A 24,376-nucleotide genomic window follows, 5' to 3' on the forward strand; every position below is an offset into this window, starting at 1 on the left:
GATTCATGATCCCAAATGATCAGAATCAGTATTATCTTTACGCGTAATCCAACTTTGTGGCATTAAAACCAATACAGTTTCGTCGTGCTTTTTCTATGCGCTTCTGGTGAGACAGTTCTCAGTTAATTATAATTAAAATTACTCTCCATTTAAACGAACACAACAAACTTCTCGAAGATATTACGGTTCTATACTACACCGTAATTATAAGAGTTTTCAAGAAATGTTGATAAATCGGAATCTAAGATGTATGATTCATTTTTTATCCATTGCAAGCATAATTTAACAGTATCTATTCGTCAAACCCGGTTCAGAAAACAACTACAATATTATATCCTACTAATAAGGGTTACTGCAACCTTAATCATCCATCTTATGTACAAAAACGGGAGCGGGTCATCTCGCCGAAAGCCATTTCGCCGAAAGTCGTTTCGCCGAAAGTACATTTCGCCGAAAGGGTAATTTCGAATACGTCATATTATTATTTTTTTTGTGTTATTATGCCTCCTGTCTTGTACTTCTGTCCGCAGCGGCGGCCTCTTGCATACAAACCTGTAACCGCCTCATTTGGCCGGTCTACTCAAAAGTTTCGCTACCGCTCGTTCGGACAGCACACGAATCAAATCGATGTTGCGAAGCCGCATTAGATATTTTTCACTTAGTGAACGGAAAATACCTCATACATTTGCTTGGTAGATACACCTGTGCAATTGCGTTGATGCTTAGTGACTAATAATCAACAAGTTTACTTGGGAACTCTGTACTTAGGTTCACGAATCAATGTTTATTCAAGAGTACAAGAATCAATCTTTATTCAAGAAGTACAATTGTAGATCAACAAAACAGGCGTTAACGTATTATCATTCATTTGTGTTTATTTTGAATCAATTCCAATTATAATAATAAGACAATTGCAGGAATCGGAGAAATGTCTTTCGGCGAAATGACTCTTTCTGCGAAATGACTTTCGGCGAAACGACTTTCGGCAAAACGGCTTTCGGTGAAATGACCCTGATCCTACAAAAATCTCAATTTATAAAGTGACTGTGTGTGTGTGTGTGAGAGAGAGAGAGAGAGAGAGAGAGAGAGATAGAGATAGAGAGAGATCTGTCATCTCCATTCAATTAAATAGGTGCGATCGCTTTAATCTTTCGCGTCACTATATATGAAGTATCGCGCATTTTTCGTTTTATTTTCTCTGGGATATTCCTTTTCACGATTGATATGGAAATGTGACAGCGATTACGTCGCAATTTGGAAGCCGAGTAATAAGAAAAATATGATTAGTAAGAGATTTGAGCTTCCACTCTATCAAATCCCTTATGTCTTATTAGTTTATTCAAAGAAACAGTTTTCGTTTTATCTATCTGTATCCAACTTGTTGTAAAACTGTTCGCACAAATACTCTTCCAAACAATTTAAATTTCAGAACTTCCGTCTTTGGGATATGAATAGATTTTTTTTTTCGATCATCTAACACGTTTTGAAACCCTAAAACACCTTCTCGAAGAAACAATCTTAAGGGGCGGGTAGTGTCTAACACTTTTGAAAAATCATTTATTATTTTCTTTATGTTGTCTTATAGTAAAACATTTCAAGAATATTATGTGAAATTTTCAAGTCTATTGGAACAAAACTCTGGCAGTTATGGACCTGTATCTATGGCTATCTCATTCTACGAAGAAGCAAGAGCTCGGTGCACAGGCCCAAGATTTCTACTTCGATTCACTTCAAAACTTGACAAAACATTCTTGAAATGTTTCATTACAATATACTATAAAAGAAACAATGTGATTTTTTGAAAATGTTAGACACTACGGGTATTTTATAGACAAAAAACTTTAAACGCGTTTTTCTCGAAAGCAGGTTTTGAAAGTCCGTGTCCATCGTCATTCAAAAACTACTGCACCAATTTTTTCCAAATTTTGCACACATTCTCTACATACAAACCCCAATGGTTTCCTTTTTGTTGTTTGTTACTTTGGGAAGGTTTAATAGCCACAAAACGGCGGATTTTTTTGTGAAAAATCGTAGTTTTTACTTTGAACAACCACCAAAAATTAAAAAAAAATTAAAAAAAAACAAGCAGAAACGTTGGGGTCTAGAAAAACTTCTTCTCAAACTATGCTGCGTTCATTTGTTCACTTCTGATTAGTCTGCGATGAGATACAGTGGACACCGCAAATCATGATTTTTAAGAAGCGTCCTCAAAAATATCTCTTCACCGACATTTTCCCACGAAAAAATTACAAAATGGTGTTCGAATAATTCTTTTTATTATGCAAAACATTTGAATTTATTTTGTTGAACGATAATTCTGGAAAAAATTCGCAAAAATGATGATTTTTTCATCGTTTAGACCCTACCCCCCTTAATAAATCAACATAATTGGGGACGGGTATACCGTGATGGGTAAGTCGATGCCCTTTCACGCAGCCCATTTGGGTTCGATTCCCATCCCCGCACATAGGGTCAGAAAATTTTTCTGACCCGAAGAGGCGAATGACCTTAAGGTTAAAACCTCTATAATCGAATTAAAAAAAAAAATCAACATAATTTTGATTTGATGCAATTTTCAACCCAGAAATGAACACTAGCATCATCATTGAGAGAAATTTTTACTATTTTTTACGCTGTTTAATCACTTTTGAATCCTTCGATCATTCTTTCCAAAAACACAGACATTCTATATCATCTGGTTTTAGAGATATCACATAACAAATTTCATATTGCGAAATAGTGAGCCCACTAGCGCCATTCGTTAGGTAAGTTCTCAACTAACATGGTTTTCATAATGTTAACCCTGACATTCCTAACAACTTTCCAATAAACAAAACGGCTTTATATTTTTCAGTTTTTTGTCGTGAATACGACTTACTTTATTATGGGGTGCCTTTTCAAATTTTACCCTCTGAGAGAGTGATTAGTTTTTGATCTCTTGTTGTATCTAACGAATCAAGATAATTTTTGCTACATGCCATCGGGAATATGATCATAATTTTATGATAAAATTTTCAGTTGTGTGACATAATCTCAAATAAATCAAAATTAAACTTTTCTGAAATGTTTGGTATAAACAAGTAACAAAGAGGATAATTCATAAGGCGCGTTTGCTTTTCTCGTATTTTTAAAGCTCATAGCTCAGTGATCTGTGAAGGGATTTATATAATCTAACTACCAATAGAATCGAAATTTTTCAACTTAAACGTGTATAGCAAAAGCATTGAAGTATTTCAATAGTACACTATTAAAAAACCTGTCTCATTTGACCCATGTCAACACCAGCCAATCAGAACGTATTCTGAGGAAGAGAACAAAATATCTGCTGCTGTACAACAAATCGTTCGAGAAAAATGTTCCGAAAAGTGGTGAATAGCGTAGTGAGTTCCTCAATTTGGTCCTTCTGAATGCTAGAAACGAATCCCTACAGCATATTGATAGTTGATTTCAATAAATTATGCAAATCCGAAATGAAATAATCGACATTAAAATTCTGTATGCGGCTATTTTTATAGCCGTTAGGACCGCCCATTAGTGAAAAAGCTACAAACGAAATCAGGTAAAAACAAGCCTCTCAACAAAATTTGAATCAGTTTGGATTCTATCCCCACTGCGAGCAGATGTGTTTTGTGTCGTCTGCACAACTAGTTTCGCTTTCGAAAAGATTACGTCACAGCTGCCAGTCATTAGCATCGGTGAAAAAACAACGGTGGAGAGCATTACACAAAATCAGCCGTTCTAATGGCTCTAAAAGGTTTCTAAAGAACTATTAGGATTTGTTTTTCGCAAATCGAAGGTAATTATCCTCACTTTAGTGCAAATCAAGCACAGTTTGGTTAGATTTGTGCACTTTTCGTTGTGTGAAATTTACAGTAATCGAGATCAAGTGAAGCCTTCTTTTTTGCGAAAAATGTGAAAAAGGGAAATGCTTGCATAAATCATACAATTGATCAACTAATTGATATTCGGAAGTGCTAAGGAACATGTCAGTTGTTTTCGTATTCACGACATCCAGTTATGTCTCTGATATTACCCACCCGCCTTTTAAAGAGAGCATTATTCTGATAATTGATATATGTGTTCACTAACTACATCTGATGAAGTGATTCCGAGTTAAAACTTTTGCCGTTTGATAAATTTTGAATTCTCGCGTTCTTCCAAATGCTATAATTTTCGGGACATTTGAAGCTCAAATCGTTTTGTCTGTTGTAAGCAAATGATTTATTTCAGGCATTTTTCAAAGCGCCCCTGACGAAGCAGTTCGGAACAAATTACTCTAAATTATGGGTCTAAGTATCTACCAAAAGATAACCGTTTACAGTCTCAACCAGTCGAAAGGAACGGATTTTCCGGTTTGATGATATTCCTAGAAAACCCTTGAAATAAGGGTATTTACGGAACGGATTTGATGGAAAGGTGGACAAAAACAATGTGTTTATGGTCGTTTTGAAATTCAAGATGGCAACTTACGGTTGAAACCCTCAAAATAAAAATATTTTCGGATCAGATTAGATGAACGATAGATTAGCCCAAACATTGTTCCAAAAATATCCATACTTTAGGGATTTTTAAGAAATATCAATAAACCGGAAGTTGCCTCTCGGGTTTCGGATCGACCTTAAATGTCGTGTTTCGGTACCTAAACATCAAATTGTTTCGAAAATATTGATATTGCAAGAATTTTCAATGAATACCAAGAAACCGGAAGCCGTCATATTTGATTTCGGAACAACCCCAAACATTGCTTTCTGGCACCTATTCACAAAATCCGTTCCAAAAGTACCCATATTTTAAGGGTTTTCAATAAGCCGGAAATCGCCACCTTGGAGGGTTTTTTCAAGGAATATCAATAAACCGAAAGTCGCCATGTTGGATTTTGAATCGATCCCAAACATAATTTTTTTGCATCTACTCTTCACATCCGTTCCTAAAATAGTCTTATTATTGGGGGTTATCACATTTTTTATTCAAAACTTTTTTTTTACGAAGTAAATTATAAATAACGTAAACTGTTATTACGAACCTAATCCCAAATAAAGTAAACTTTTTTCACGAACTACCTCGGTTTACGAATCCTCGTTTAGTTCGTGAATGGAAGTTTCGGTGTATGTAATTATTTGTACCCAGAATTTTAAAAATATCCGTTACATTACTTTCAATTACAGATCTTTTTAAATCATAATTTGGTTCCAGTAGTTTCCGAAAACATGTAGTGCACAATTTATTAGCACGTTTCACCTTGTAACTCCGGAACCGGCAGTTAGACCCGGACAACGATTCAATAGCAGCCTACGAAGCTTATGAAAATTGGTCCAGCGGGCTTTAAGAACGATAAATTCGTGTGCACTTTTTAGAATTCTTTAGCACAATTTACCCCGTTACTCCCAAATCGTACATCGAATTTGGACCGATTTAAAAAGCAAACTATGGAACTATGGGAGCAATAATTTATAGCTAAGTTTATTTAAATCTATAGGGTGAACTATGAAAAAATCGAGCGCCCAGAAATGATTTTTTTGCACATTTCACCTCTTTGTCCTGGAACCGAAAGTCGAATATGAATACAATTCTATGACAGGCTGGGAAATACCGGGATCTTTCATTTGAATCAAAGTTTATAGAAATCGCTTTTGTGGTTTCTGAGAAAATTGCGTGAACCTAGTCTTTCATTTGTAGTGCCCTTTGCCCCGTTACTTTGAAACAGGAAATCAGATCCGGATACAATTCAATCGCTGGCCAGGGTGATGAAGACATCAGCCATTAGAATCTAAGCTTACCAAAACCCATCTTTGAAAACCTGTTTTAATCCACCTAGTGGCGTAATGATGCCTTTCTCATATTACTCATAACATCATAAATATTACTGTGGAATTCGCTAAAACAACTGTTTATTGAATAGAAATAGGAAAGTTTGTTCGAACCTAATCTAACAAATCCTGTTTACCCTGAACAACAAATTTAGGAATTCCGTATGAAACTGTAAGACTTTTCCTTTGAACCTATAAGTTTGTGAAAATCGATGTGGTCATCTTGAAGGAAAGCGAGTGAGACCCTCTTGCAGTTTTTAATCACCATTTCCGATTCTTCCAAAACCGGATTCAGATGATCGGAATAGCCGAAGTTGGTTTGTTTGCCAGCAACAAATATGACCTACAAATTGGAACAGTTTTGAACCTAGTTAAACCTAGACTTACTATCTCATGCTCTATTTCGATTAAACCAATTAGACGAAATCTAACCAACGAAGCGCAAAAACATGTAGTAGGATTATTACTTATTATTATAGACATCATTACACCACCGGCACGGTATTACTGCACTATTGGCTGTGAAAATTGCATATTTTTTCAAATAAATTTGAATTCAATGACATTCGTTTATTCTTTCAATCACACTTATCATAGAATAGCTAAAATTTTTATCAACCGCAGCACCGTCTTTTACCAATATTACACACCATTAGCAGACATCCGTAACCGTTTCGATTCTTTCATAGCGTGTACGAAATAGAACTAAACACGCATCGTTTGTTTTGTGTCTTCTTCTTTTTTCGATGTTGTACATATTGTCAATCTACGATTGGCGATTTGAAAACTTTGACACTCATCGCCCTGTAACTGCGGAACCGGAAGTCGGATCCGAATGAAATTTATCTGTATTTTAAAAAATAATATGAACTTCAATTCAAATCATGATTTGTGAAAATCGGTTCAAGCATCGCAGAGAAATCGAAGTGAGTTCTATTTTTGGAGTTTTCCATCACTACTTTCGGTGCTTCCGGAACAGGAAAAGGGGAGAGCAGTAGTGCCGAATTAAGTTTTAATGCCCGCAAACTAAGAAGTTCTGCAAACTAGAATAATTTATCAGACAGTTTCATGGGATTTGTTCCTGTTTTTGACCATCGTTTGTAAAAAAACTGTCCCGGGTTGGCGGTTCAATACATAGGACACTGGTCTTACAAATCCAGCTGTCGTCTGTTCGAACCCCGACCTGGAAGGATTCTTAGTGTCAGTAGGATCCATAGTACTAGCCATGCAATGATTCTGTACGCTAAGAATCGGCCAAAAAGGCAGAAAGGCCAAATTCCACGAAAGGAATGTAATGCCAAGACTTTGCTTTGTGAAAAACTACTAATGAAATTGGTAATTTTTCACTTATCACGCTTTAGTTCCGGAACCGGATGACATGTTTTAGAAATTTTTAGGAAACTATAAGACCTTTCATTTGACTCTTAGATTGTAAAAATCGGTTGATCCGTTTTAGAGAAAAATGAGTGCACACTATTTTTCTAATTTTCACATATTACCATGTATCTCCGGAACCGGAAGTCGGATCGGAATGAAATTCAATAGTAGGCTCTGGGACCATGAGACCTTTCATTTGAATCTTAGTTTGTGAAAATCGGTTCTGCCATCTCCGAGAAAAGTGAGTGCATATTTTTGTTACATACATACACACATACACACGCACAGAGAGAGAGAGAGAGAGAGAGAGAGAGAGAGAGAGAGAGAGAGAGAGAGAGAGAGAGAGAGACAGACAGACATTTTTTCAGTTCGTTGAGCTGAGTCGAATGGTATAAGACATTCGGCCCTCCAGGCCTCGGTTAAAAAGTCGGCTTTCACAGTGATTGCATAGCCTTTCTATATGAGAAAGGCAAAAATTGAGTGCACATTTGCGTTACATACATTTTTATATGCATACATGCGCGCAATCAATTGCTGATCTCAACAAACTGAGTCGAATTGATCCTTTCTGTTTTCTGTTGCTGCTGGTAATTTCTGCAATTGCTCATATTCGAAAATCAAACACATAAGATGTTATCAATGTGGTAAAACAGGTGGTGCAGACCACATGGTTTGGTTACGTTGGAAACCAAAACTTTAAAATATAAATAGTTCGGTATGATGACATACATGAAAAATGAACATGCTTTGCCAACTAGTTCGAAAGATGTGATGAAAGCATTGACGTGATTTTGAATTTTATTTGACTTTCTGAACCAGAGATCAATTCACTAACACAAAAGTGTTATGTTTGCCCCACCTGTTTCTACCTCATTGAGATAGGATAACTGTTGATTGTAGAAACCATGTCTGGGTACGTAAATTGTTGTGCTCGAATTGACAAACAAGTGTGTTTCGAAGATACGTCGACAATAATATCGGCATTTTAGTAGCTTTTTCAATTTGGATCATTCAACAAATGTCTTCAACAAATTTAACCATTACGTTATTGAAGCAATTTCCATGCTGGAAAACTGCATTAAATCCGATTAGAGTTTCATTCCGATGCCAACAGACGGTGTCGTCAAATTTGAAAAATGTCACTGAAGCTGACAGAATCGCCCGGAATCCTCCATCCCCACAGGACAATGTAACCAATTCCACTCTCGCTAGGGAACAGTTTTCGAAACAAGGAGTGCGCCGAGCGTGGGTTGTAGGAAGAATTTTTATATTGCCTCAAACCAAGACCCAAAGGTGAGATGCTTGGCTTTGAAAACATTTGTTGCGAGGCATATTTCCCAACCCTGGGAACTGCGTGTGTAGAGGTAGGAATAGGTATTTCCGATATCTAGATGAGTGCAGCCGTAAGGAACAGCCGGTAGTAGGTGGACTGGAAGGGTGCGGTACACGAGCTACGTGGAACACTTTTCCCGATAATGAAATACCGATGAGCTTTTTTTGCGAGGCGTGACACACGAAGGTTGTTTGAAGTGCTCGAATAAGAGTAAAAGATGAATATATGGCTGTGGAATATTGGGAATTTCGAACGATGATAGGAAAACGTAACTTCTCACGATAATGATGATTGGAAGGCAGCCGTTTTTCGCTTCAAGGAGGATAGGTTCCAATAGAATTACTGAAAACATTTTGTCGTGTCAAAGGAATTCATCGTCAGGACGTGATCATTTCTGCATTCTGCCTCTTGTAGAGATAGACCCTCGAGACGGTAGCGAATTTATTTGAAATTTACAAGTTTTATGGAAATCGTTTCATATTTCATTCCTATACGTAAACTATTTCTGTCTGCGTTTTTATTCAAGATATCAATAATCACAGACATAGAACAGTGCCAGTAAGCACTAAAACCCAATCATCCATCGGTCGAGGAATCGTCGCTTCAAGATCGTACATTTCTCGTCCCACCGGACAGGTGTTTTCCCAATTCCTTTCAATAATAAATTGGATTAGTGATTTGAAAATTCTCAAACAATATAAAGAAGTATAATGAAATTTCCTGTTTCCATCTCCGTCTTCGTCCCACTTCAGAGTCACCTGGATCAATCGACGCCGGCGACACAGCGACCACAGACGAGACGAGAACAGAACAGACGCGAATACCTTTATCGGTTTGAATTTGCCGGGTTGTATTTTTTCTGTATGTGTGTGTGTGAGTGTCTCACTGAATCAACATCCGATATCTTACTCGTGGGAAATATGAACGATGAAATGGTCGGAATTAAATTCATAGCTGATTGGACCCGGTCACCCTGCGGCTCCCCGGAGGTGGTTCCGCAAACAGTCGAAACGGGGCTACGGCGGAAACTGGGACCATCGTAGAAAGTCATCCTTATTTACAGATCTAGCAATTCACGGTTAGCAGCGGAAACGATTGGCTTTGTTTTCTACGGATGAGACGGTTCGTTCTGTGCTGTGTTGAAAGCTGAAATTTTCTCAGCGGAGTTAGTGTAATGTTTTGTTACAAGTATTTGGAGTAATTTTAATTTGTAGCTCGCTGCCATTTCGCAATCGTTCAGAATCTGTCAATTGTTATGGCTTCGTCCTGTTGTTTACACTCTTCTCTAACCACTTGTGCAGTTGTTTATTCGTTTTCATTAGTTTGTTTCGAAATGCGTGGACTTTCAGCAGAACAACGTCAAAAAATGGTGTTCAAATGGTGCACAGAACGCGGACTGTCACTGAGAAAGATAGCAAAAATGGAAGGAGTAAGTGAAAAATCCGTGCGAAATGCAATCAGGAAGTTCGGTGAGGATAACACCTTTGAGGATAAACCGAAAACGGGTCGAAAAAAGGTCCTGCTAACCCTCAGTTGGATGAACGTATACTGAAGGCGTTCGAGCAAAAGAAGGAGGTTTCAGTTAGCGATGTGGCCAAAAAAGTGGGCACTTCGAAGTCAAATGTTCTTCGTGCTAAAGAACGTTTGAATCTTCGAACCTATAAGAAGCAGAAACAACCAAAACGTAGTCCGAAACAAGAAGCATCGATCAGGCCGAGGGTTCGAAAGCTGTACAATACGAGTCTTGCTGGAAATTTGAACTGCGTAATCATGGACGACGAAATCTACGTGAAACTAGATTACAAATCCTTGCCGGTACCACAATATTATACGGTTCGAGAAGGGCAAGTGTTAAACCAGTACGAGACATCGATTGAAGTCGAAATCATTCAACAGTTCGAAAAAGATTGGAAAAAAGAGTCAAAACTTGTCGCCAAGAAGTCTGTACGGAATTTAATGAGGAACGTTCGCAAGAAGCTGCGCCAGCTAGTCTACAATGGCTAAGTAGCAAATGTTGAGAATAATATTCTGTTGTTGTAGTCTAATATTATCGATATATCGAATAAGATTTGAATATCTAACACTTGTGAATTATTTACAGCGAAATCAAGTGCGTTCATACTTTCTGCGACAGTCTCTACCTAGCTACTACTATTTTTAATAGATCGAACAAAGAAATTGTTTCCAAAATACAATCCATTACGTAACCGGTTTCAACACAAAACAAAAATCCTATCTATCTTTTTGCTCACTTCGTCCATTAAACTCAACACATTGGATCCTTTAACATATGTGCTCGGAGCTTCGTGCGTTAGGGCTGCTGGATAAGTCAATGATCAACGATGCGTAAAAAGGATGATAGCTCAATCAAGCGAATGGGAAGCGATTTTACTACGGCTCTGCGGCGTGTTCCTGTTCGACGCACACACATATTCATTTCGGCTCACCGGTTGTATAGCTGAAATATTGAGCGATTTTGCCAAACATATGGAAAACATGTTATGAAAGCTTCGGCTCATTTCAATGTGGTCTAGTTTCTCGAAAACGACGAAATTAGTTTCGAAATTAACACTCCTAGAAAAAAAATGCGGTTACGTCTTCTGAGACCGACATGTTCGAGAGTCAGAAAAAAAACTCGAGTACATTTTTTAAGTACTGAAATATTAGAACGTTTTTTTGAAGACCAAGTTAAGTTACGTTTAAGGGGGGATAAGGATAATTCGAATCAAAAAACATTTTTTTGTAATTTTTTTACGGAGAAACAGCTTAAGCAAATTTATTCAATCTTATTTTACATTATAAGCATCATTTAAAGAATATTCAGTTGAATTTCTGTATATTAATATTGAAAAATGAGGCGGTAACAGAACCTTTGTGTACACGATAACTCGACGTACAATTATCTGAAATCAAAAATGCTCTCAAATTGATTTAAAGTTAGTTTTTCTCCCCCTTCGTCGTTCTCAAGTTACTATTTTGATTTTTTAACAGCTCGTGGCATATTTATATGCAAAAAACGCGATCTTACACTAAATTTTCCGTCAATTCTTAGGTGAAAAACTACAATAATATGAAAATAGAAAAATTTTAAAAACGTAGGGGGAGGCATTTTACAGCAAGAAAGTATGGACCATATTTGAAAAGAATCGGTTTAGTAGATTTTACTATATCGTTTTCACGGATTTCGAAAAATTTGTTTTTTAGAAAATCGCGTTTCAATTTTTTTTTCTCAAAAAATGAACAAAATATTTGTTTGGATTTAAAAATGTGAACTTATATTTTGTTGATATTTCATCGAAGGAATCAAGGAATTGAGCAATATCCTTATAGCATCAAAATTAGCTATTATATTTCACTGATGAGGTATTCCAATTTCATTAGGCACTATTGATCCAGTTGTTCTATCATCAAATAAAATAGGGGAGAGTGTTCGGTTACCGGCACCCTTTTATTTTAAACTTATAACTTCTGACTAAGTGTTCGTTATGTGGACATATATACATTAGTTGAAAGCTAAAGTCCCTAGCTAAAAACTGATTAAGAAACTAAGTTGATTTATTTGATTGAGAAAACTTTATTATCAATTAAAAGTGATAAATTTTGGCCGTTTCAAAAAAGGTGTTCAGTTACCGGCAACCCAAGATATTTCACTAAAAATGGAAAATATAGTTAAAAACTGCCATTATTCAAAGAGGAAACGGAATTTATTCTTTTCGGAGGCGTTTTGGACAAAAGTCTTCATAGCCTTTTGGTGACTAGCCTGATGGTGACTTCGCCTTAGCTCTCTTGGCGATGATTTGGATGGTGGCGCCTTTGATGTTTATTTGGCCTGTCTTCCACCGGCTTCGCGGCATTGAATACGTTACTGCAGTCGAATTTATTGGCTTCTTATCCACAAAGTAATGGCATTTTCCTCGACTTGGACGATTTGTTTGGAGTCGCCATGGTTCGATTGATGCTCTTCGATTTATGATACTATAAAAAAAGCCAGAAAAAAACTTTTTTGTTAATTTTAACGTAATTAAAATTTGTTTTGTGCGCAGCAAAAAGTACAAGTGTCTGTTTGCTTCGGTATACGACACAAAAAAAAACGTGCTGCTATTACACACACATGATATTTGTCGGAATAAATCCATCTGCTTTCTGTCAAAAGTTACGGTGGGGTGCCGGCAACCGAACACCTTTCCCTACCAATAATTCTGTAGTTCCAGAACCGGAGGTTCGATCCGGATAAAAATCAGGAGCTCTATACATTAGAAGTACAAATTAGTTCGGTCTCTTTTCAAAAGATGACTCTGGCTGTTATAAATATTGAACAGTAACAGCTGATGTCGATAGTCTCAAGAGGTTAAATATCTATCATTAGTATTCAGTTCATATTGCTCCGAGTTTAAAAAAAACTTGTTTTTCACTGTGTTAATTATGAGCAATTTTGTGTTAAGGGAAGGGTAGGGTCTAAACCCAATTCCCCAATTATTTTGGGTCATGGACCCTTTTACTAAAATTGACTTAGGCCTCAGACCCCCATCAACAAATTCCTTGAAAATTCAACTTCTGCTTTTTTAATATTGATGTAAAATACTTACCAATTTCTGCGAATGGTCAAATAAATACAGCTTTTTAGCGTAAATATTTCAAATAACTACTTATATAAAATAATAGGGGGCCCATTTCTAGACCTCGTCGACCCCCATAGTCAGTTTTCGTTTACGTCGACCTTTGAGAGGTTTGTTTTATTGCCTCTAAGTGATCGCGCTCAAACGATCGAATAAACGAACGGACAAATGAATACGCGAATATACGGATATACGAATGTACCAAATGAATGTGTTTTATTCATGTTTTAACTTTTAACTCTTTATACCTAGCTTTCTCTTACCCTATTCTAGCTTATTCTTTAATTTACATTTTCTTTTGTCGGTGAGGGATCGATGAGTCGCTGTCTTACGTAATGATATTTGAGCCTAGTTGGCTGTTTTATGTCCGTATTTATTTTGTGTGTCAAGAAGTTGTTTACAAGTGGTACGTGATTGCAAGGGTGTTTGAGAAAGTGTCGGCGTATTGGGTTGTCTGTTTATTTTCGATGAGCGGGTATGGTTCCGCATGATTTTAAGTGTTTCGCTAAGGGTGATCTTTGGTTCATGGGAACGTTATCTTATATTGTGCGAGAGTAGTCATGTTACAGACCCCCGCGAACAGGATATCGACCACTTTGGGAACCCCTGGTCTAAACGATGAAGAAATCATAACAAATTTAAATGTTTTGCATAATAAAAAGCATCATTCGAACAACATTTTGAAGTGAATAGATCAAAGCAGCATAGTTAGAATAGAAGTTTTTCTAGAATCCCATCGTTTCCGTTTGATTTTTTTTTATATTTTTGGTGGTTATTCAAAGTAAAAACTACGATTTTTCAGGAAAAATCCGCCATTTTCTAGCTGTAAAACCTGTTCAAAGTAACAAACAAAGAAAAGAATAAAGGTTGGGGTTTGGTTTTTCATATGAAGAAAGTGTGTGCAAAATTTGAAAACAATTCGGTGCTGTAGTTTTTGAATGACGATGGACACGGACTTTTTAAACCTGCTTTCGAAAAAAAACGCGTTTAAAGTTAGAGCCCGTAGGGTCTAACATTTTCAAAAAATCATATTTTTTCTTTTATAATTTATTATAATGAAACATTTCAAGAAAGCTTTGTCAAGTTTTTAAGTCATTCGAAGCAGAAATCTGGGCCTGTATGCCGAGCTCTTACTTCTTCGTAGTCTGAGATAAGCGAAGATAAAAGCCCATAAGTTGTTGAGTTTTGTTTCGATGGGCTTGAAAATTTCACAGAATATTCTTGAAATGTTTTACTATGAGAAAACACAAAGAAACTATTAAATGGTTTTTCAAAAGTGTTAGACTCTACCCGCCCCTTAAAAATGTTTTCTCCGGGAAACTTTGTTATCGATTATCTTTTCAACTTTTTTAAACATTGATTAGTTTTTTTTGTAACTTGACATTTTTTGTGCTAAAAAATAAAAAAATAAGTTTATTTTTAAAATTTTGAAAAATCAGATATTTTTTTCAGTATATACTTTAAAAAAATAATTATCACCTACAATTTTTTCTTAGACACAATTTATGTAGAACCTGTAGATTTGGAGTTTAAATTGTTTAAAAATAATGTGCCTCAAAACACATACGCCCTTTTCAAAAATTAGTGTTGAGTGATAAAAAAAAGCTTTAAACCGATGAAAATTACTTTTGTTTGCTATACCGATGCTATGCCATATCTAGACTTTTATGCGAAAATTTGCTCTATAACTAAATTTGATAATTCAGTTCACCTTTTCTCTTTCAATTCCAAAAGAACAAGAGACAGAATTGATTTGGAATTCATCCGAAATTCCACATGACACCCTGAACGATGTTTTTTTTCGCTCATCAGAATTTGAATCCCAAATCATTCCGAACTGCACATATCAAATGTGGTGAGGCTTCTATGATTACTATATAATCAAATCATCGGATCATAGCAAACCGGTTAGGTATCATCACCCGCATTCCTCGTCACAATGAAGTCAATTCTGGTGGTAGCATTCGTCATTTTTCAAACTGTTTATTGTGCGAATTTATTTCCTTCGGAAAATGGTGTTCTGGTTCTGGATCCAACGAGCTTCGATGCAGCTCTCCGGCAATATCCGGTGCTGTTGGTAGAATTTTTTGCTCCCTGGTGCCGATACTGTCAGGCACTCGCTCCGAAGTATGCCAGTGCTGCTGGACAACTTGCCAGCATGAACGCCACTGTCAAACTGGCAAAACTCGACGCCCATCAGTATTCTGAATTTGCCAGCCGGTATGGAGTTCAACGATACCCAACTTTGAAGCTGTTTAATCACGGAACTGTTTCCGAGTATGGCGGCGAGCACGAACAGTCTCCAATCGTCCAATGGCTAATGCAGTTTGAGCGGAAAATCGGTGCATCCCCGGTTGTGAAAAGTTCTCCAACTGACGTTTTTCCTCATCTGTCACGGAGCAAGTTTAACGCTACCATCGCAGTGAACCCGCTCATTGTGGTGGAATTTTACTCTCCCGCGTGTTCCCATTGTCGGACTTTCGCACCAGTGTTTCTAGAAATTGCCAAGGAACTTGCCACCATCAATCCGAACATCAAATTTGCGAAAGTAGACGGTACCCGAGAGGCAGCTTTGCTGACTGAGCAAAACGTTTCGTCGTATCCGACTATAAAATTGTTCCTAAATGGTCATCCTTTGACATACGAAGGTAGCAGAGACAAAGAGTCGATCATCAACTGGCTCCTCACCGCCTCCCGTACAGCGTCTTCATTCGTGAAAAGAGAAGTTTCCTTCCAGCCTGATGTCCGAGGTGAGCTGTTCCGTTCCGAGGGCAACGATTCTCAGCAAGTGCTTCCGACCGTGCTAAATCTTATCCTGCTAATGGCCGTTGCCTTCCTCCTGACTTGGACCTAATTAGTCGGGCAACTTTTTATCTCTCCAATTTGGTACGACTAATTAAACTTTATCACTACTATCAGCTTTTCTGTTTAAATCCATCCGAAAGATAAACAAAGCGATTAGCTCCTATCTCTATTGTATAAATATTGAACCGGCTTATAATGCTACGAATAACGATTGGAAAATTGTCTTCGGCGAAGAAGCTGTTCGAATACTTTGTACCGGTCAATAGAATTCCCCCCCAAAAAAAACACTGGGGTAAACCGAGAGAAATTTGCAGTAAAAAAATTGAGCTTTCCCCGGTACCAAATCGTCCTTACACATTCGAAGAGCATCATTTCAATTCATATCGCGTCGTAATGCGAGAAAAAAGTTTTTTTTATTCAGAAACACTAATCGACCGTAACGAGGCGATGGGAATCGAACCGATTTTCTGCATACGAACTTCTATCGCTCGTTGCGAATCTCTTTTTCCCATCCGATCCGATCCGATCGACCGGACCGATATCGAATACAACCGAACACTAAGGATCGTATTTACGCCAGTGCATTTCCCAATCGCTCGTTATTATGCTATCCATCAGAGCAGACAACGATCTGCCTCCGGACAAGGGGTTGTACGTGTGTTTAACCATTATGGATACACAACAAACACAGACAGCCCCCTTACCACATACATCCACACGCACACACACTCACATACGCACTTTGCGATAGGCCGATGTTATCAGACTTAGGCTAATTGAAATCGGGTTTGTGCTGGGAATATTTTCCAAATTACACACCGGCAGACTTTACCGGTCGTGTCAGGTTGGAAGTGTAATAGTTTCATCGTTATTAGCGCAATGAGTTTGCGTTTCCGTCGTATAACATGGTTATTAAAATGATTGAATGATAATTTAATTATCGTTTAACGCAAAGAGTAGTGCATTGATTGCAGCTTGTCCAGTGGTGTTGATGGAGAAGTGTATTCAGTTTTGCGGTGCAGTTAGTCCGGGCAATGGATTGCATTGCAGATAACAGATAAGAATTATTTCATTTTCATAGAAAATTGCCACAGGCACTTCATCGAAATATCAAATTATGTCAGTTAAGAGATTTATTGCCGCCTGGATACCTGTTAGTGCTAAGCGCATATAGCTAATATATTATTTTACGTTTTGAACAAGTATCTGTTGGCGTCACTACATTTTGTTCTTTTGGCACTTCAGTAAAGACATGATATTTCAATGCAAAACATGTAAATCCAAATAGCATTAACTTTACATCTGCTCAGCGGTTTCTGTTGAATCGTTAGTTGGCGTTAGCATCTCAACGAAAACTGCTAATGCACTGACGATCCGAAGACGAAACGTAATGGAAATAATTATGGTTTTTAATCGGATCGGATCCATTGCATCTAGTTATAAGCTTTTTACTTAAAAATTCAATGTGGCATTGTTCATTTGAATTAAGCGTTCAGCTGTACTGCACATACTCGCATATCAGTCCCATATCGATTTTCACCAATTTGGGTTAACTTCAGGAATGAAATCTATCGTCAATATACTCTCAGAAATTGCAATAAAAGTTTGGGGTTTGTTCTGTAAAATAGGAAAAAAATATCAACCCATGTATGTCCCATATGCAAAGTACCCGCATATCAGTCCCATTCAGTGCAAGTTTTAATAATTTCATTTATTGCAATATTGGAATAGCAAAGATGTATTACCGATATTCCATTTAATAATACAATGATTTAGCATTAGGTAGCACAATAAATCAAAAAATTCGGAAACAAAATTTTAATCGTCTTTTTCTCGACATGCCGATTTTCCATATGGGACTGATATGCAAGTATGGGCAGTGAAGGTGATAGCTTTTCAGGCTGCTCACAGCAAGTTCCGATCAATACTTTGTAAACTAGATGAACAAAATTCGTGTCCCCAACATCGATTGGATCATTAGATCATTCCGAAATTGCGTTATCTTGATGTAGAGGATAAGTGAATATTATTCAAGAATGGAATAATTGCTTATCGAGTATTTGAATGCAAAATCGGACACGTAAAATCTTACTTGAATAGTATTTTTAAATGCAACAATCGGATAAAACATTTGAGTGTAAACAATATAACACAGAAAAATATTTGATTGAGTGTTGTTCGAGCGTTAATTAGCTTAACACGTTGACTGCCAACCTACGAGATAACTCGTATATTCTGGTCGTATGAGAATGGTCGTGGCAGTCAACGTGTTAAGCTATGAATTGAAACAGCTCAATGCAATTCTTTTCAAAGAATTTTTTTATGTTTAATGTGGTATCGCTCTAAAGACTGTCCCAGAAAGTATGGACGCAGCCAAAAACCGCTGCCATTTCGCAATGGTTCCGAATCTGTCATGTTTTATGGCTGCGTCCTGTTGTTTACACTCTTCTCTAACCACTTGTGCAGTTGTTTATTCGTTTTCATTAATTTGTTACGAAATGCGTGAACTTTCAGCAGAAAAACGTCGAAAAAATGTGGACAAATGGTGCACAGAACGCGGACTGTCACTGAGAAAGATAGCAAAAATGGAAGGAGTAAGTGAAAAAGCCGTGCGAAATGCAATCAGGAAGTTCGGTGAGGATAACACCTTTGAGGATAAACCGAAAACGGGTCGAAAAAAGGTCCTGCTAACCCTCAGTTGGATAAACGTATACTGAAAGCGTTCGAACTAAAGAAGAATGTTTGAGTTCGGGATGTGGCCAAAAAAGTGGGCACTTCGAAGTCAAATGTTCTTCGAAACCCTCCATCACCACCGCCTCAAAGAACAGTGAAATATATATCAAGGAATGTTTACAAAAACGACTTCTACCCATGATTCAAAGCCACATGAATCCTGTTATTTTCTGGCTAGATTTTGCTTCTTGTCACTACTCGAAATCAACGGTAGAATGGTATACTACCAAAAAATGTCACTTTCGTCCCAAAAGACATGAATCCACCAAATTACCCACAACTTCGATCAATTGAGGAATTTTGGGCATTAACGAAGGCAGCCGAATTCAACAGTTCGAAAAAGATTGGAAAAAAGTGTCGCCAAGAAGTCTGTACGGAATTTAATGAGGAACGGTGCGCCAGCTAGTCTATAATGGCTGGGTAGCAAATGTTGAGAATAATATTCTGTTGTTGTAGTCTAATATTATCAGTATATCGAATAAAATTTGAATATGTAACACTTGTAAATTATTTACAGCGAAATAAAAGTGCCTCCATACTTTCAGGGACAGTCTTTAAACGTTATTTTAAAACTTTAAGTACACGTCACCCTGTGTTTCCGGAATCGAAAGTTGGATTTGGATAAAATTCAGTAGCATTCTAGAAGACCGTATGACCTTTCATTTGAATCTAAATTTGCGGAAACCGGTTGGGTTTTCTACAAAAAAAAAATGAAGTGAGTTCATTTTCGAAGTTTTTAATCAATATTTTCGGTACTTTTGGTACCAGGAATTGGGAATCGGTACAACCTATGATTATGGTTCATTTGACTAACATCAATAACAAATTTGCACAATTTTGAACCGAATTTGCATAGTCAGTCCCATTGAAAGTTAATTATTTTATGTTCATTTTGCCCTATATCTCCGGAACCGGATGTCGGACCTGAGTGAAATTCAATAGCTGCCTGTGAGATCATGAAGACTTTCATTTGAACCTAAGCTAGTGAAAATCAATTGAATCATATCTGAGAAAATGAAGAGAGTTCTTGTTTTGAGTTTTTGACAACTGCTTCCGGTACTTCCGGAACCAGAAACTGGAAACCGGTATGCTCGAAAAATAAATTTGTTGGCCATCAACAGATAAGATAGAAGATTAAAAAGCAAAGATTGAGCCGTATAATGTTATGAACTCGGAATAAGGAAAAAAATTAAGATTCAAAGGTTAAACTGGAAATTTAAAAGTGAGGAGCAAAGATTTACGAGTAAAGAATGAAAATTTAAGTGTAATGTGAAAGTTAAGGTGAAATGAAGGTAAATGTTGAAGATTCATGACAAATGTTGACGAGTAAAGCCAATAACCAAAAAGTGAAGACGAAAAAGTAAGGAGTAAATATTGAATAATTACATGAAAAGAATGAAGAGTGAAGATTACCGATGGAATACGATAGTAAAGCTAAAAATTAAAGAGTAAAGAGGATTGACTACTAAGCAATACTGAAAAAAGATTAGAGAGTTAAAATTAAAGACAGACAAAGGACAGTACAGTACAGAAGTACAAAAAAAAGAGTATGGGTTGAAGAGTTAATTACAAAAATATACGGGAAAAAGAAATCTGAGCGAAAAAATGATTAACAAACAGAGATTAAAATGAAGAGTTGGAAGTATTAAATGAAGCGTGATGGGATAGTCGATGCCTTTCATGCAGCCCACCTGGGTTCGATTCCCAACCCCGCACATAGGGTCAGAAAGATTTTCTGGTCCGAAGAGGCGAATGACCTAAGATGTTAAAGCCTCTATAATTGAAACAAAAAAAAAATATACGAGAAAATAAATTTGAACAAAAGAATGATGAACAATTGATGAAATTGAAATTGAAGGGTGAAGATAATAAATGAAGAGTAAAGAATAAAGTAAATACGACAAAAAAAAACACAAATTAAACAAATGAAAAATAGCAAGGAAGCAATAATGTAAAAAATAGTGTAAATAGCAAAAATAGCTAAAATAACTGAAATAGCTGTAATAGCTAAAATAGCTAAAATAGTTAAAATAGCTAAAATAGCTAAAATAGCTAAAATAGCTAAAATAGCTAAAATAGCTAAAATAGCTAAAATACCTAAAATAGCTAAAATAGCTAAAATAGCTAAAATAGCTAAAATAGCTAAAATAGCTAAAATAGCTAAAATAGCTAAAATAGCTAAAATAGCTAAAATAGCTAAAATGGCTAAAATAGCTAAATAGCTAAAATAGCTAAAATAGCTAAAATAGCTAAAATAGCTAAAATAGCTAAAATAGCTAAAATAGCTAAAATAGCTAAAATAGCTAAAATAACTACAATAACTAAAATAGCTAAAATAGCTAAAATAGCTAAAATAGCTAAAATAGCTAAAATAGCTAAAATAGCTAAAATAGCTAAAATAGCTAAAATAGCTAAAATAGCTAAAATAGCTAAAATAGCTAAAATAGCTAAAATAGCTAAAATAGCTAAAATAGCTAAAATAGCTAAAATAGCTAAAATAGCTAAAATAGCTAAAATAGCTAAAATAGCTAAAATAGCTAAAATAGCTAAAATAACTAAAATATCAAAAATATCCGGTACTTCCGGAACCAGGAACTAGGAAACGATATATTCAGAATATTTTTTGGCCATCAATTGTTAAGATACTAAATTGAAAAGCAAAAATTGAGCAGTATAAAGTGATGAACTCAGATTACGGAAAATTGAAGTTTCAAATATCAAACCGAAAATTTGAAAGTAAGGAGCACAGATTTACGAGTAAAGAACGAAGACTGAAGTGTAATGTGAAAGTTAAGGTGAAATGAATAACGCGTCAAAAGTAAATGTTGAAGGTTCATGGAAAATGTTGAAGAGTGAAGCAAACAGCCGAAAAAGTAAAGACGAAAAGGTAAAAAGTAAAGATTGAATAAAAAGAAAATAGTAAATAAATAGTAAAGAATAAAGAGAAAGTCTTGAAGAATAAATAATAAAAACCTGTTTTAATCCTCGTAGTGGTGTAGTGATGCCTTTCTCATATCAATCATACTATCATATATAATACTGTGGTATTCTTCAAAATAATTTTCTTCGATTCTTAAAAGAATAACCGAAATCGGTTTGTTTTTTGTTTTCTACTGATAAAAACTATCAATTGGAAAAGGTTTGAGGTCGTTTTAGAAATTTTTTTAAGGGTTTTCGCTATTTTCCATGATGGTATACAATTTTTAATCACTTTACCCTATATTACCGGATCCGGGAGTTGGATTCGCATGAGATTCAGGAATTACGCATGGGACCACAGGACCTTTCATTTTAACCTTAGTTTGTGGAAGTCGGTCGCGCCATCTATGAGAAAAGTTAGAACCCATATTTTCTTTTTTCTGTTCATTTTACCCCATAACTCCCGAACCGGAAGTCGGATACAAATAATATTCAGGAATTTTGTATGGGAGCTCAAGACCTTTCAGTTGAATCTATGTTTGTGAAAATCGGTTCAGCCATCTCTGAGAAAAGTTAGCGCAAAAAAACGTTACATACACACATACGCACATACAAACACGGACATTTTGCGTACTCGACGAACTGAGTCGACGAACCCTCCGGGCCTCGGTTCAAAAGTCGGTTTTCACAGTATAACCTTTCTATATGAGAAAGGCAAAACATAAGTAGGAAGGAATTTGAGTAAAATAATTATGAACGATAAGAAATGAAAATGAAGAGTAAAAAGTAAAAAAGAGAAAGTATTGAAGAATTAATAATGAAAACATATGTAAAAAGAATGCTGAGTAAAATAATTATGAACGAAAACAAATTTTCATCTAGAGTAAAGAGTAGAAGTAAAAAATGAAAAGCAGAGAATAAAGAGTAAAGCAAACAAAGCAGAAACAGCAAAAATAGCAACAATAACAAAACTAGCAAAAATAGTCAGAATTTAATAACAATAGTAATGGAAATAAATGCAAAAATTTTTGAAGAACCAAATTAGAAAATAACAAAAAGTGTAAAATTTTCAAAATAGGAAAAATGCAAGATAATAAAAATAGTAACATGGAAAAATAAAACAAAATAAAAGCAAAATGAACAAATGGAATAAAATAAAGCAAAATTGAAAGTTAAATAAACAAATATAGTAGAATGAGCAAATATAAAAACTTGTGCAAAATTTGCATAATTTTCCAAATTAACAAAATTTAGCAAAAATTTACTAAATTTGCTCAAATTTGCAAAAATTTGCAAAAAAAATAAGCTGTAGTATGCACAAATTTGCAAAAATTTGCAAAGATTAGCGAAGATTATCAAAGATTAGTAATGATTAGCAAAAGTTTGCAAAGATTTTCAAAATTGTGCAAAAATTAGCATATTTTGCAAATTTTTGCAAATAGGCATAAGATAGAAAGCAAAATATTAAAATTATACAACGGATCAAAACTGAAGAGTAATCAGTAAAGAAACATGAGTAAATTGTGAATTATTAAGAATGAAGATTAAGGAATGAATAGTGAAGATTGAAAATTAAAGCACAATGTATTGAATAAAGAATTAATAATTAAGGGACAACAAGAAACAAGGAAAAAAAAAATCATTCGTAAAAAGTGAAGATTTAATAGCAAATGAGAGAACAGTGATGAGTAAGCTGTGAATAATGATTAGGAAAGATAATGCAAAGATGAAAGATAACGAAGAGTGAAAAGTGAAGAATGAAAAAAGCACACTTGAAAGATCTTCTGGTATCAAATGGAATAATTCACAGCAAGCAATCAACTATACTACTATTGTTGAAGAATTTACAATTCTCACTATCAAATCTATTAACTGTGCAAACTGTAACAGCCAATAGCTTGAAAAAATTCATTTTTACTAAACCAGGTAGGATGCCTTTAAAACTGACCAGATTACGGTTGCTTAATGCAGGTTATTTTCTATCGAAAAGTGGAGAATAACTTATGCATACGATATAGGTACTCAATCGAACAAGATCAATCTGAAATAAATCTAAATTCGATATAGATTAGTATAGTTTTTCTCACCAGCACACGCGCCAAAATTTCTCACGCTGGAAAATCGATTCCCGATAGACCAGCTGACAAAATCGATCATCTTGAATTGATGCTATCCACCTCCAATATCTATGGCGGGATGCGGCCCACCGTCCTCCCCCTTCGCTGCAGGCGGATACACACTGAACGAATTGAAATATTTGCGGTCTGACGAGTTTGTTTGCTATCAAACCGCAATCAAGCTTCGCCGAAGGGAGATGCTAAAATCAACCTTTCGACAGCTATTGTATTGAACAAGTTTACACAATTCCCCAATCGAACATCCCTTCATTCCATTTTTTATTCAACAGTCAACCTACCTTCCCCGCCCACCACGGTCGAGGCTTGTTTTGAGTAGTAATCCTTTCCCAGTTGCAATTTTTGTTTATCCAGCCGAACCCCTTCTTTCCGTTTGAGCTGTATCCGCGGTGCGGATTCCATTCTTCACAATCAACCTGAAACCGGCATCAGATTTCTGCTGATTCACTTCAATCAAACAATTCGGTGTTTTCTTCGGGGGCCAGTTGCTCACCTTCATCGAAGCCCGGATCCACTTTGACCGACGATGGAGCCTTCCGTTTTCTTCGGTTGCCTGTCAGCGAGATTGATTCTTTCTGAATCCGAATCAACACTTCTACTAGGAAGAGAAAGGGGGGGTTGTGAAAGGAGGCGGCAAAGGTATGCAAAGGA

The 24,376-nt window shown here is 36.1% G+C and overlaps 2 protein-coding genes across 6 annotated transcripts in view; both read left to right on the top strand.

Annotated features, from left to right (window-relative positions):
* Positions 1–24,376, top strand: part of LOC131432595 (furin-like protease 2) — a 967,327-nt gene that overhangs the window by 521,834 nt on the left and 421,117 nt on the right. The window lies entirely within an intron of this gene.
* LOC131432599 (protein disulfide-isomerase A4-like) lies at positions 14,718–16,051 on the top strand. The gene has a single exon (XM_058598964.1). It carries the CDS (start codon positions 15,073–15,075, stop codon positions 15,985–15,987), a length of 915 nt encoding a protein of 304 aa, XP_058454947.1. The 5' UTR covers positions 14,718–15,072; the 3' UTR covers positions 15,988–16,051.

The sequence above is a fragment of the Malaya genurostris genome, chromosome 2 (assembly GCF_030247185.1).
Source record: "Malaya genurostris strain Urasoe2022 chromosome 2, Malgen_1.1, whole genome shotgun sequence".
Taxonomy (NCBI): domain Eukaryota; kingdom Metazoa; phylum Arthropoda; class Insecta; order Diptera; family Culicidae; genus Malaya; species Malaya genurostris.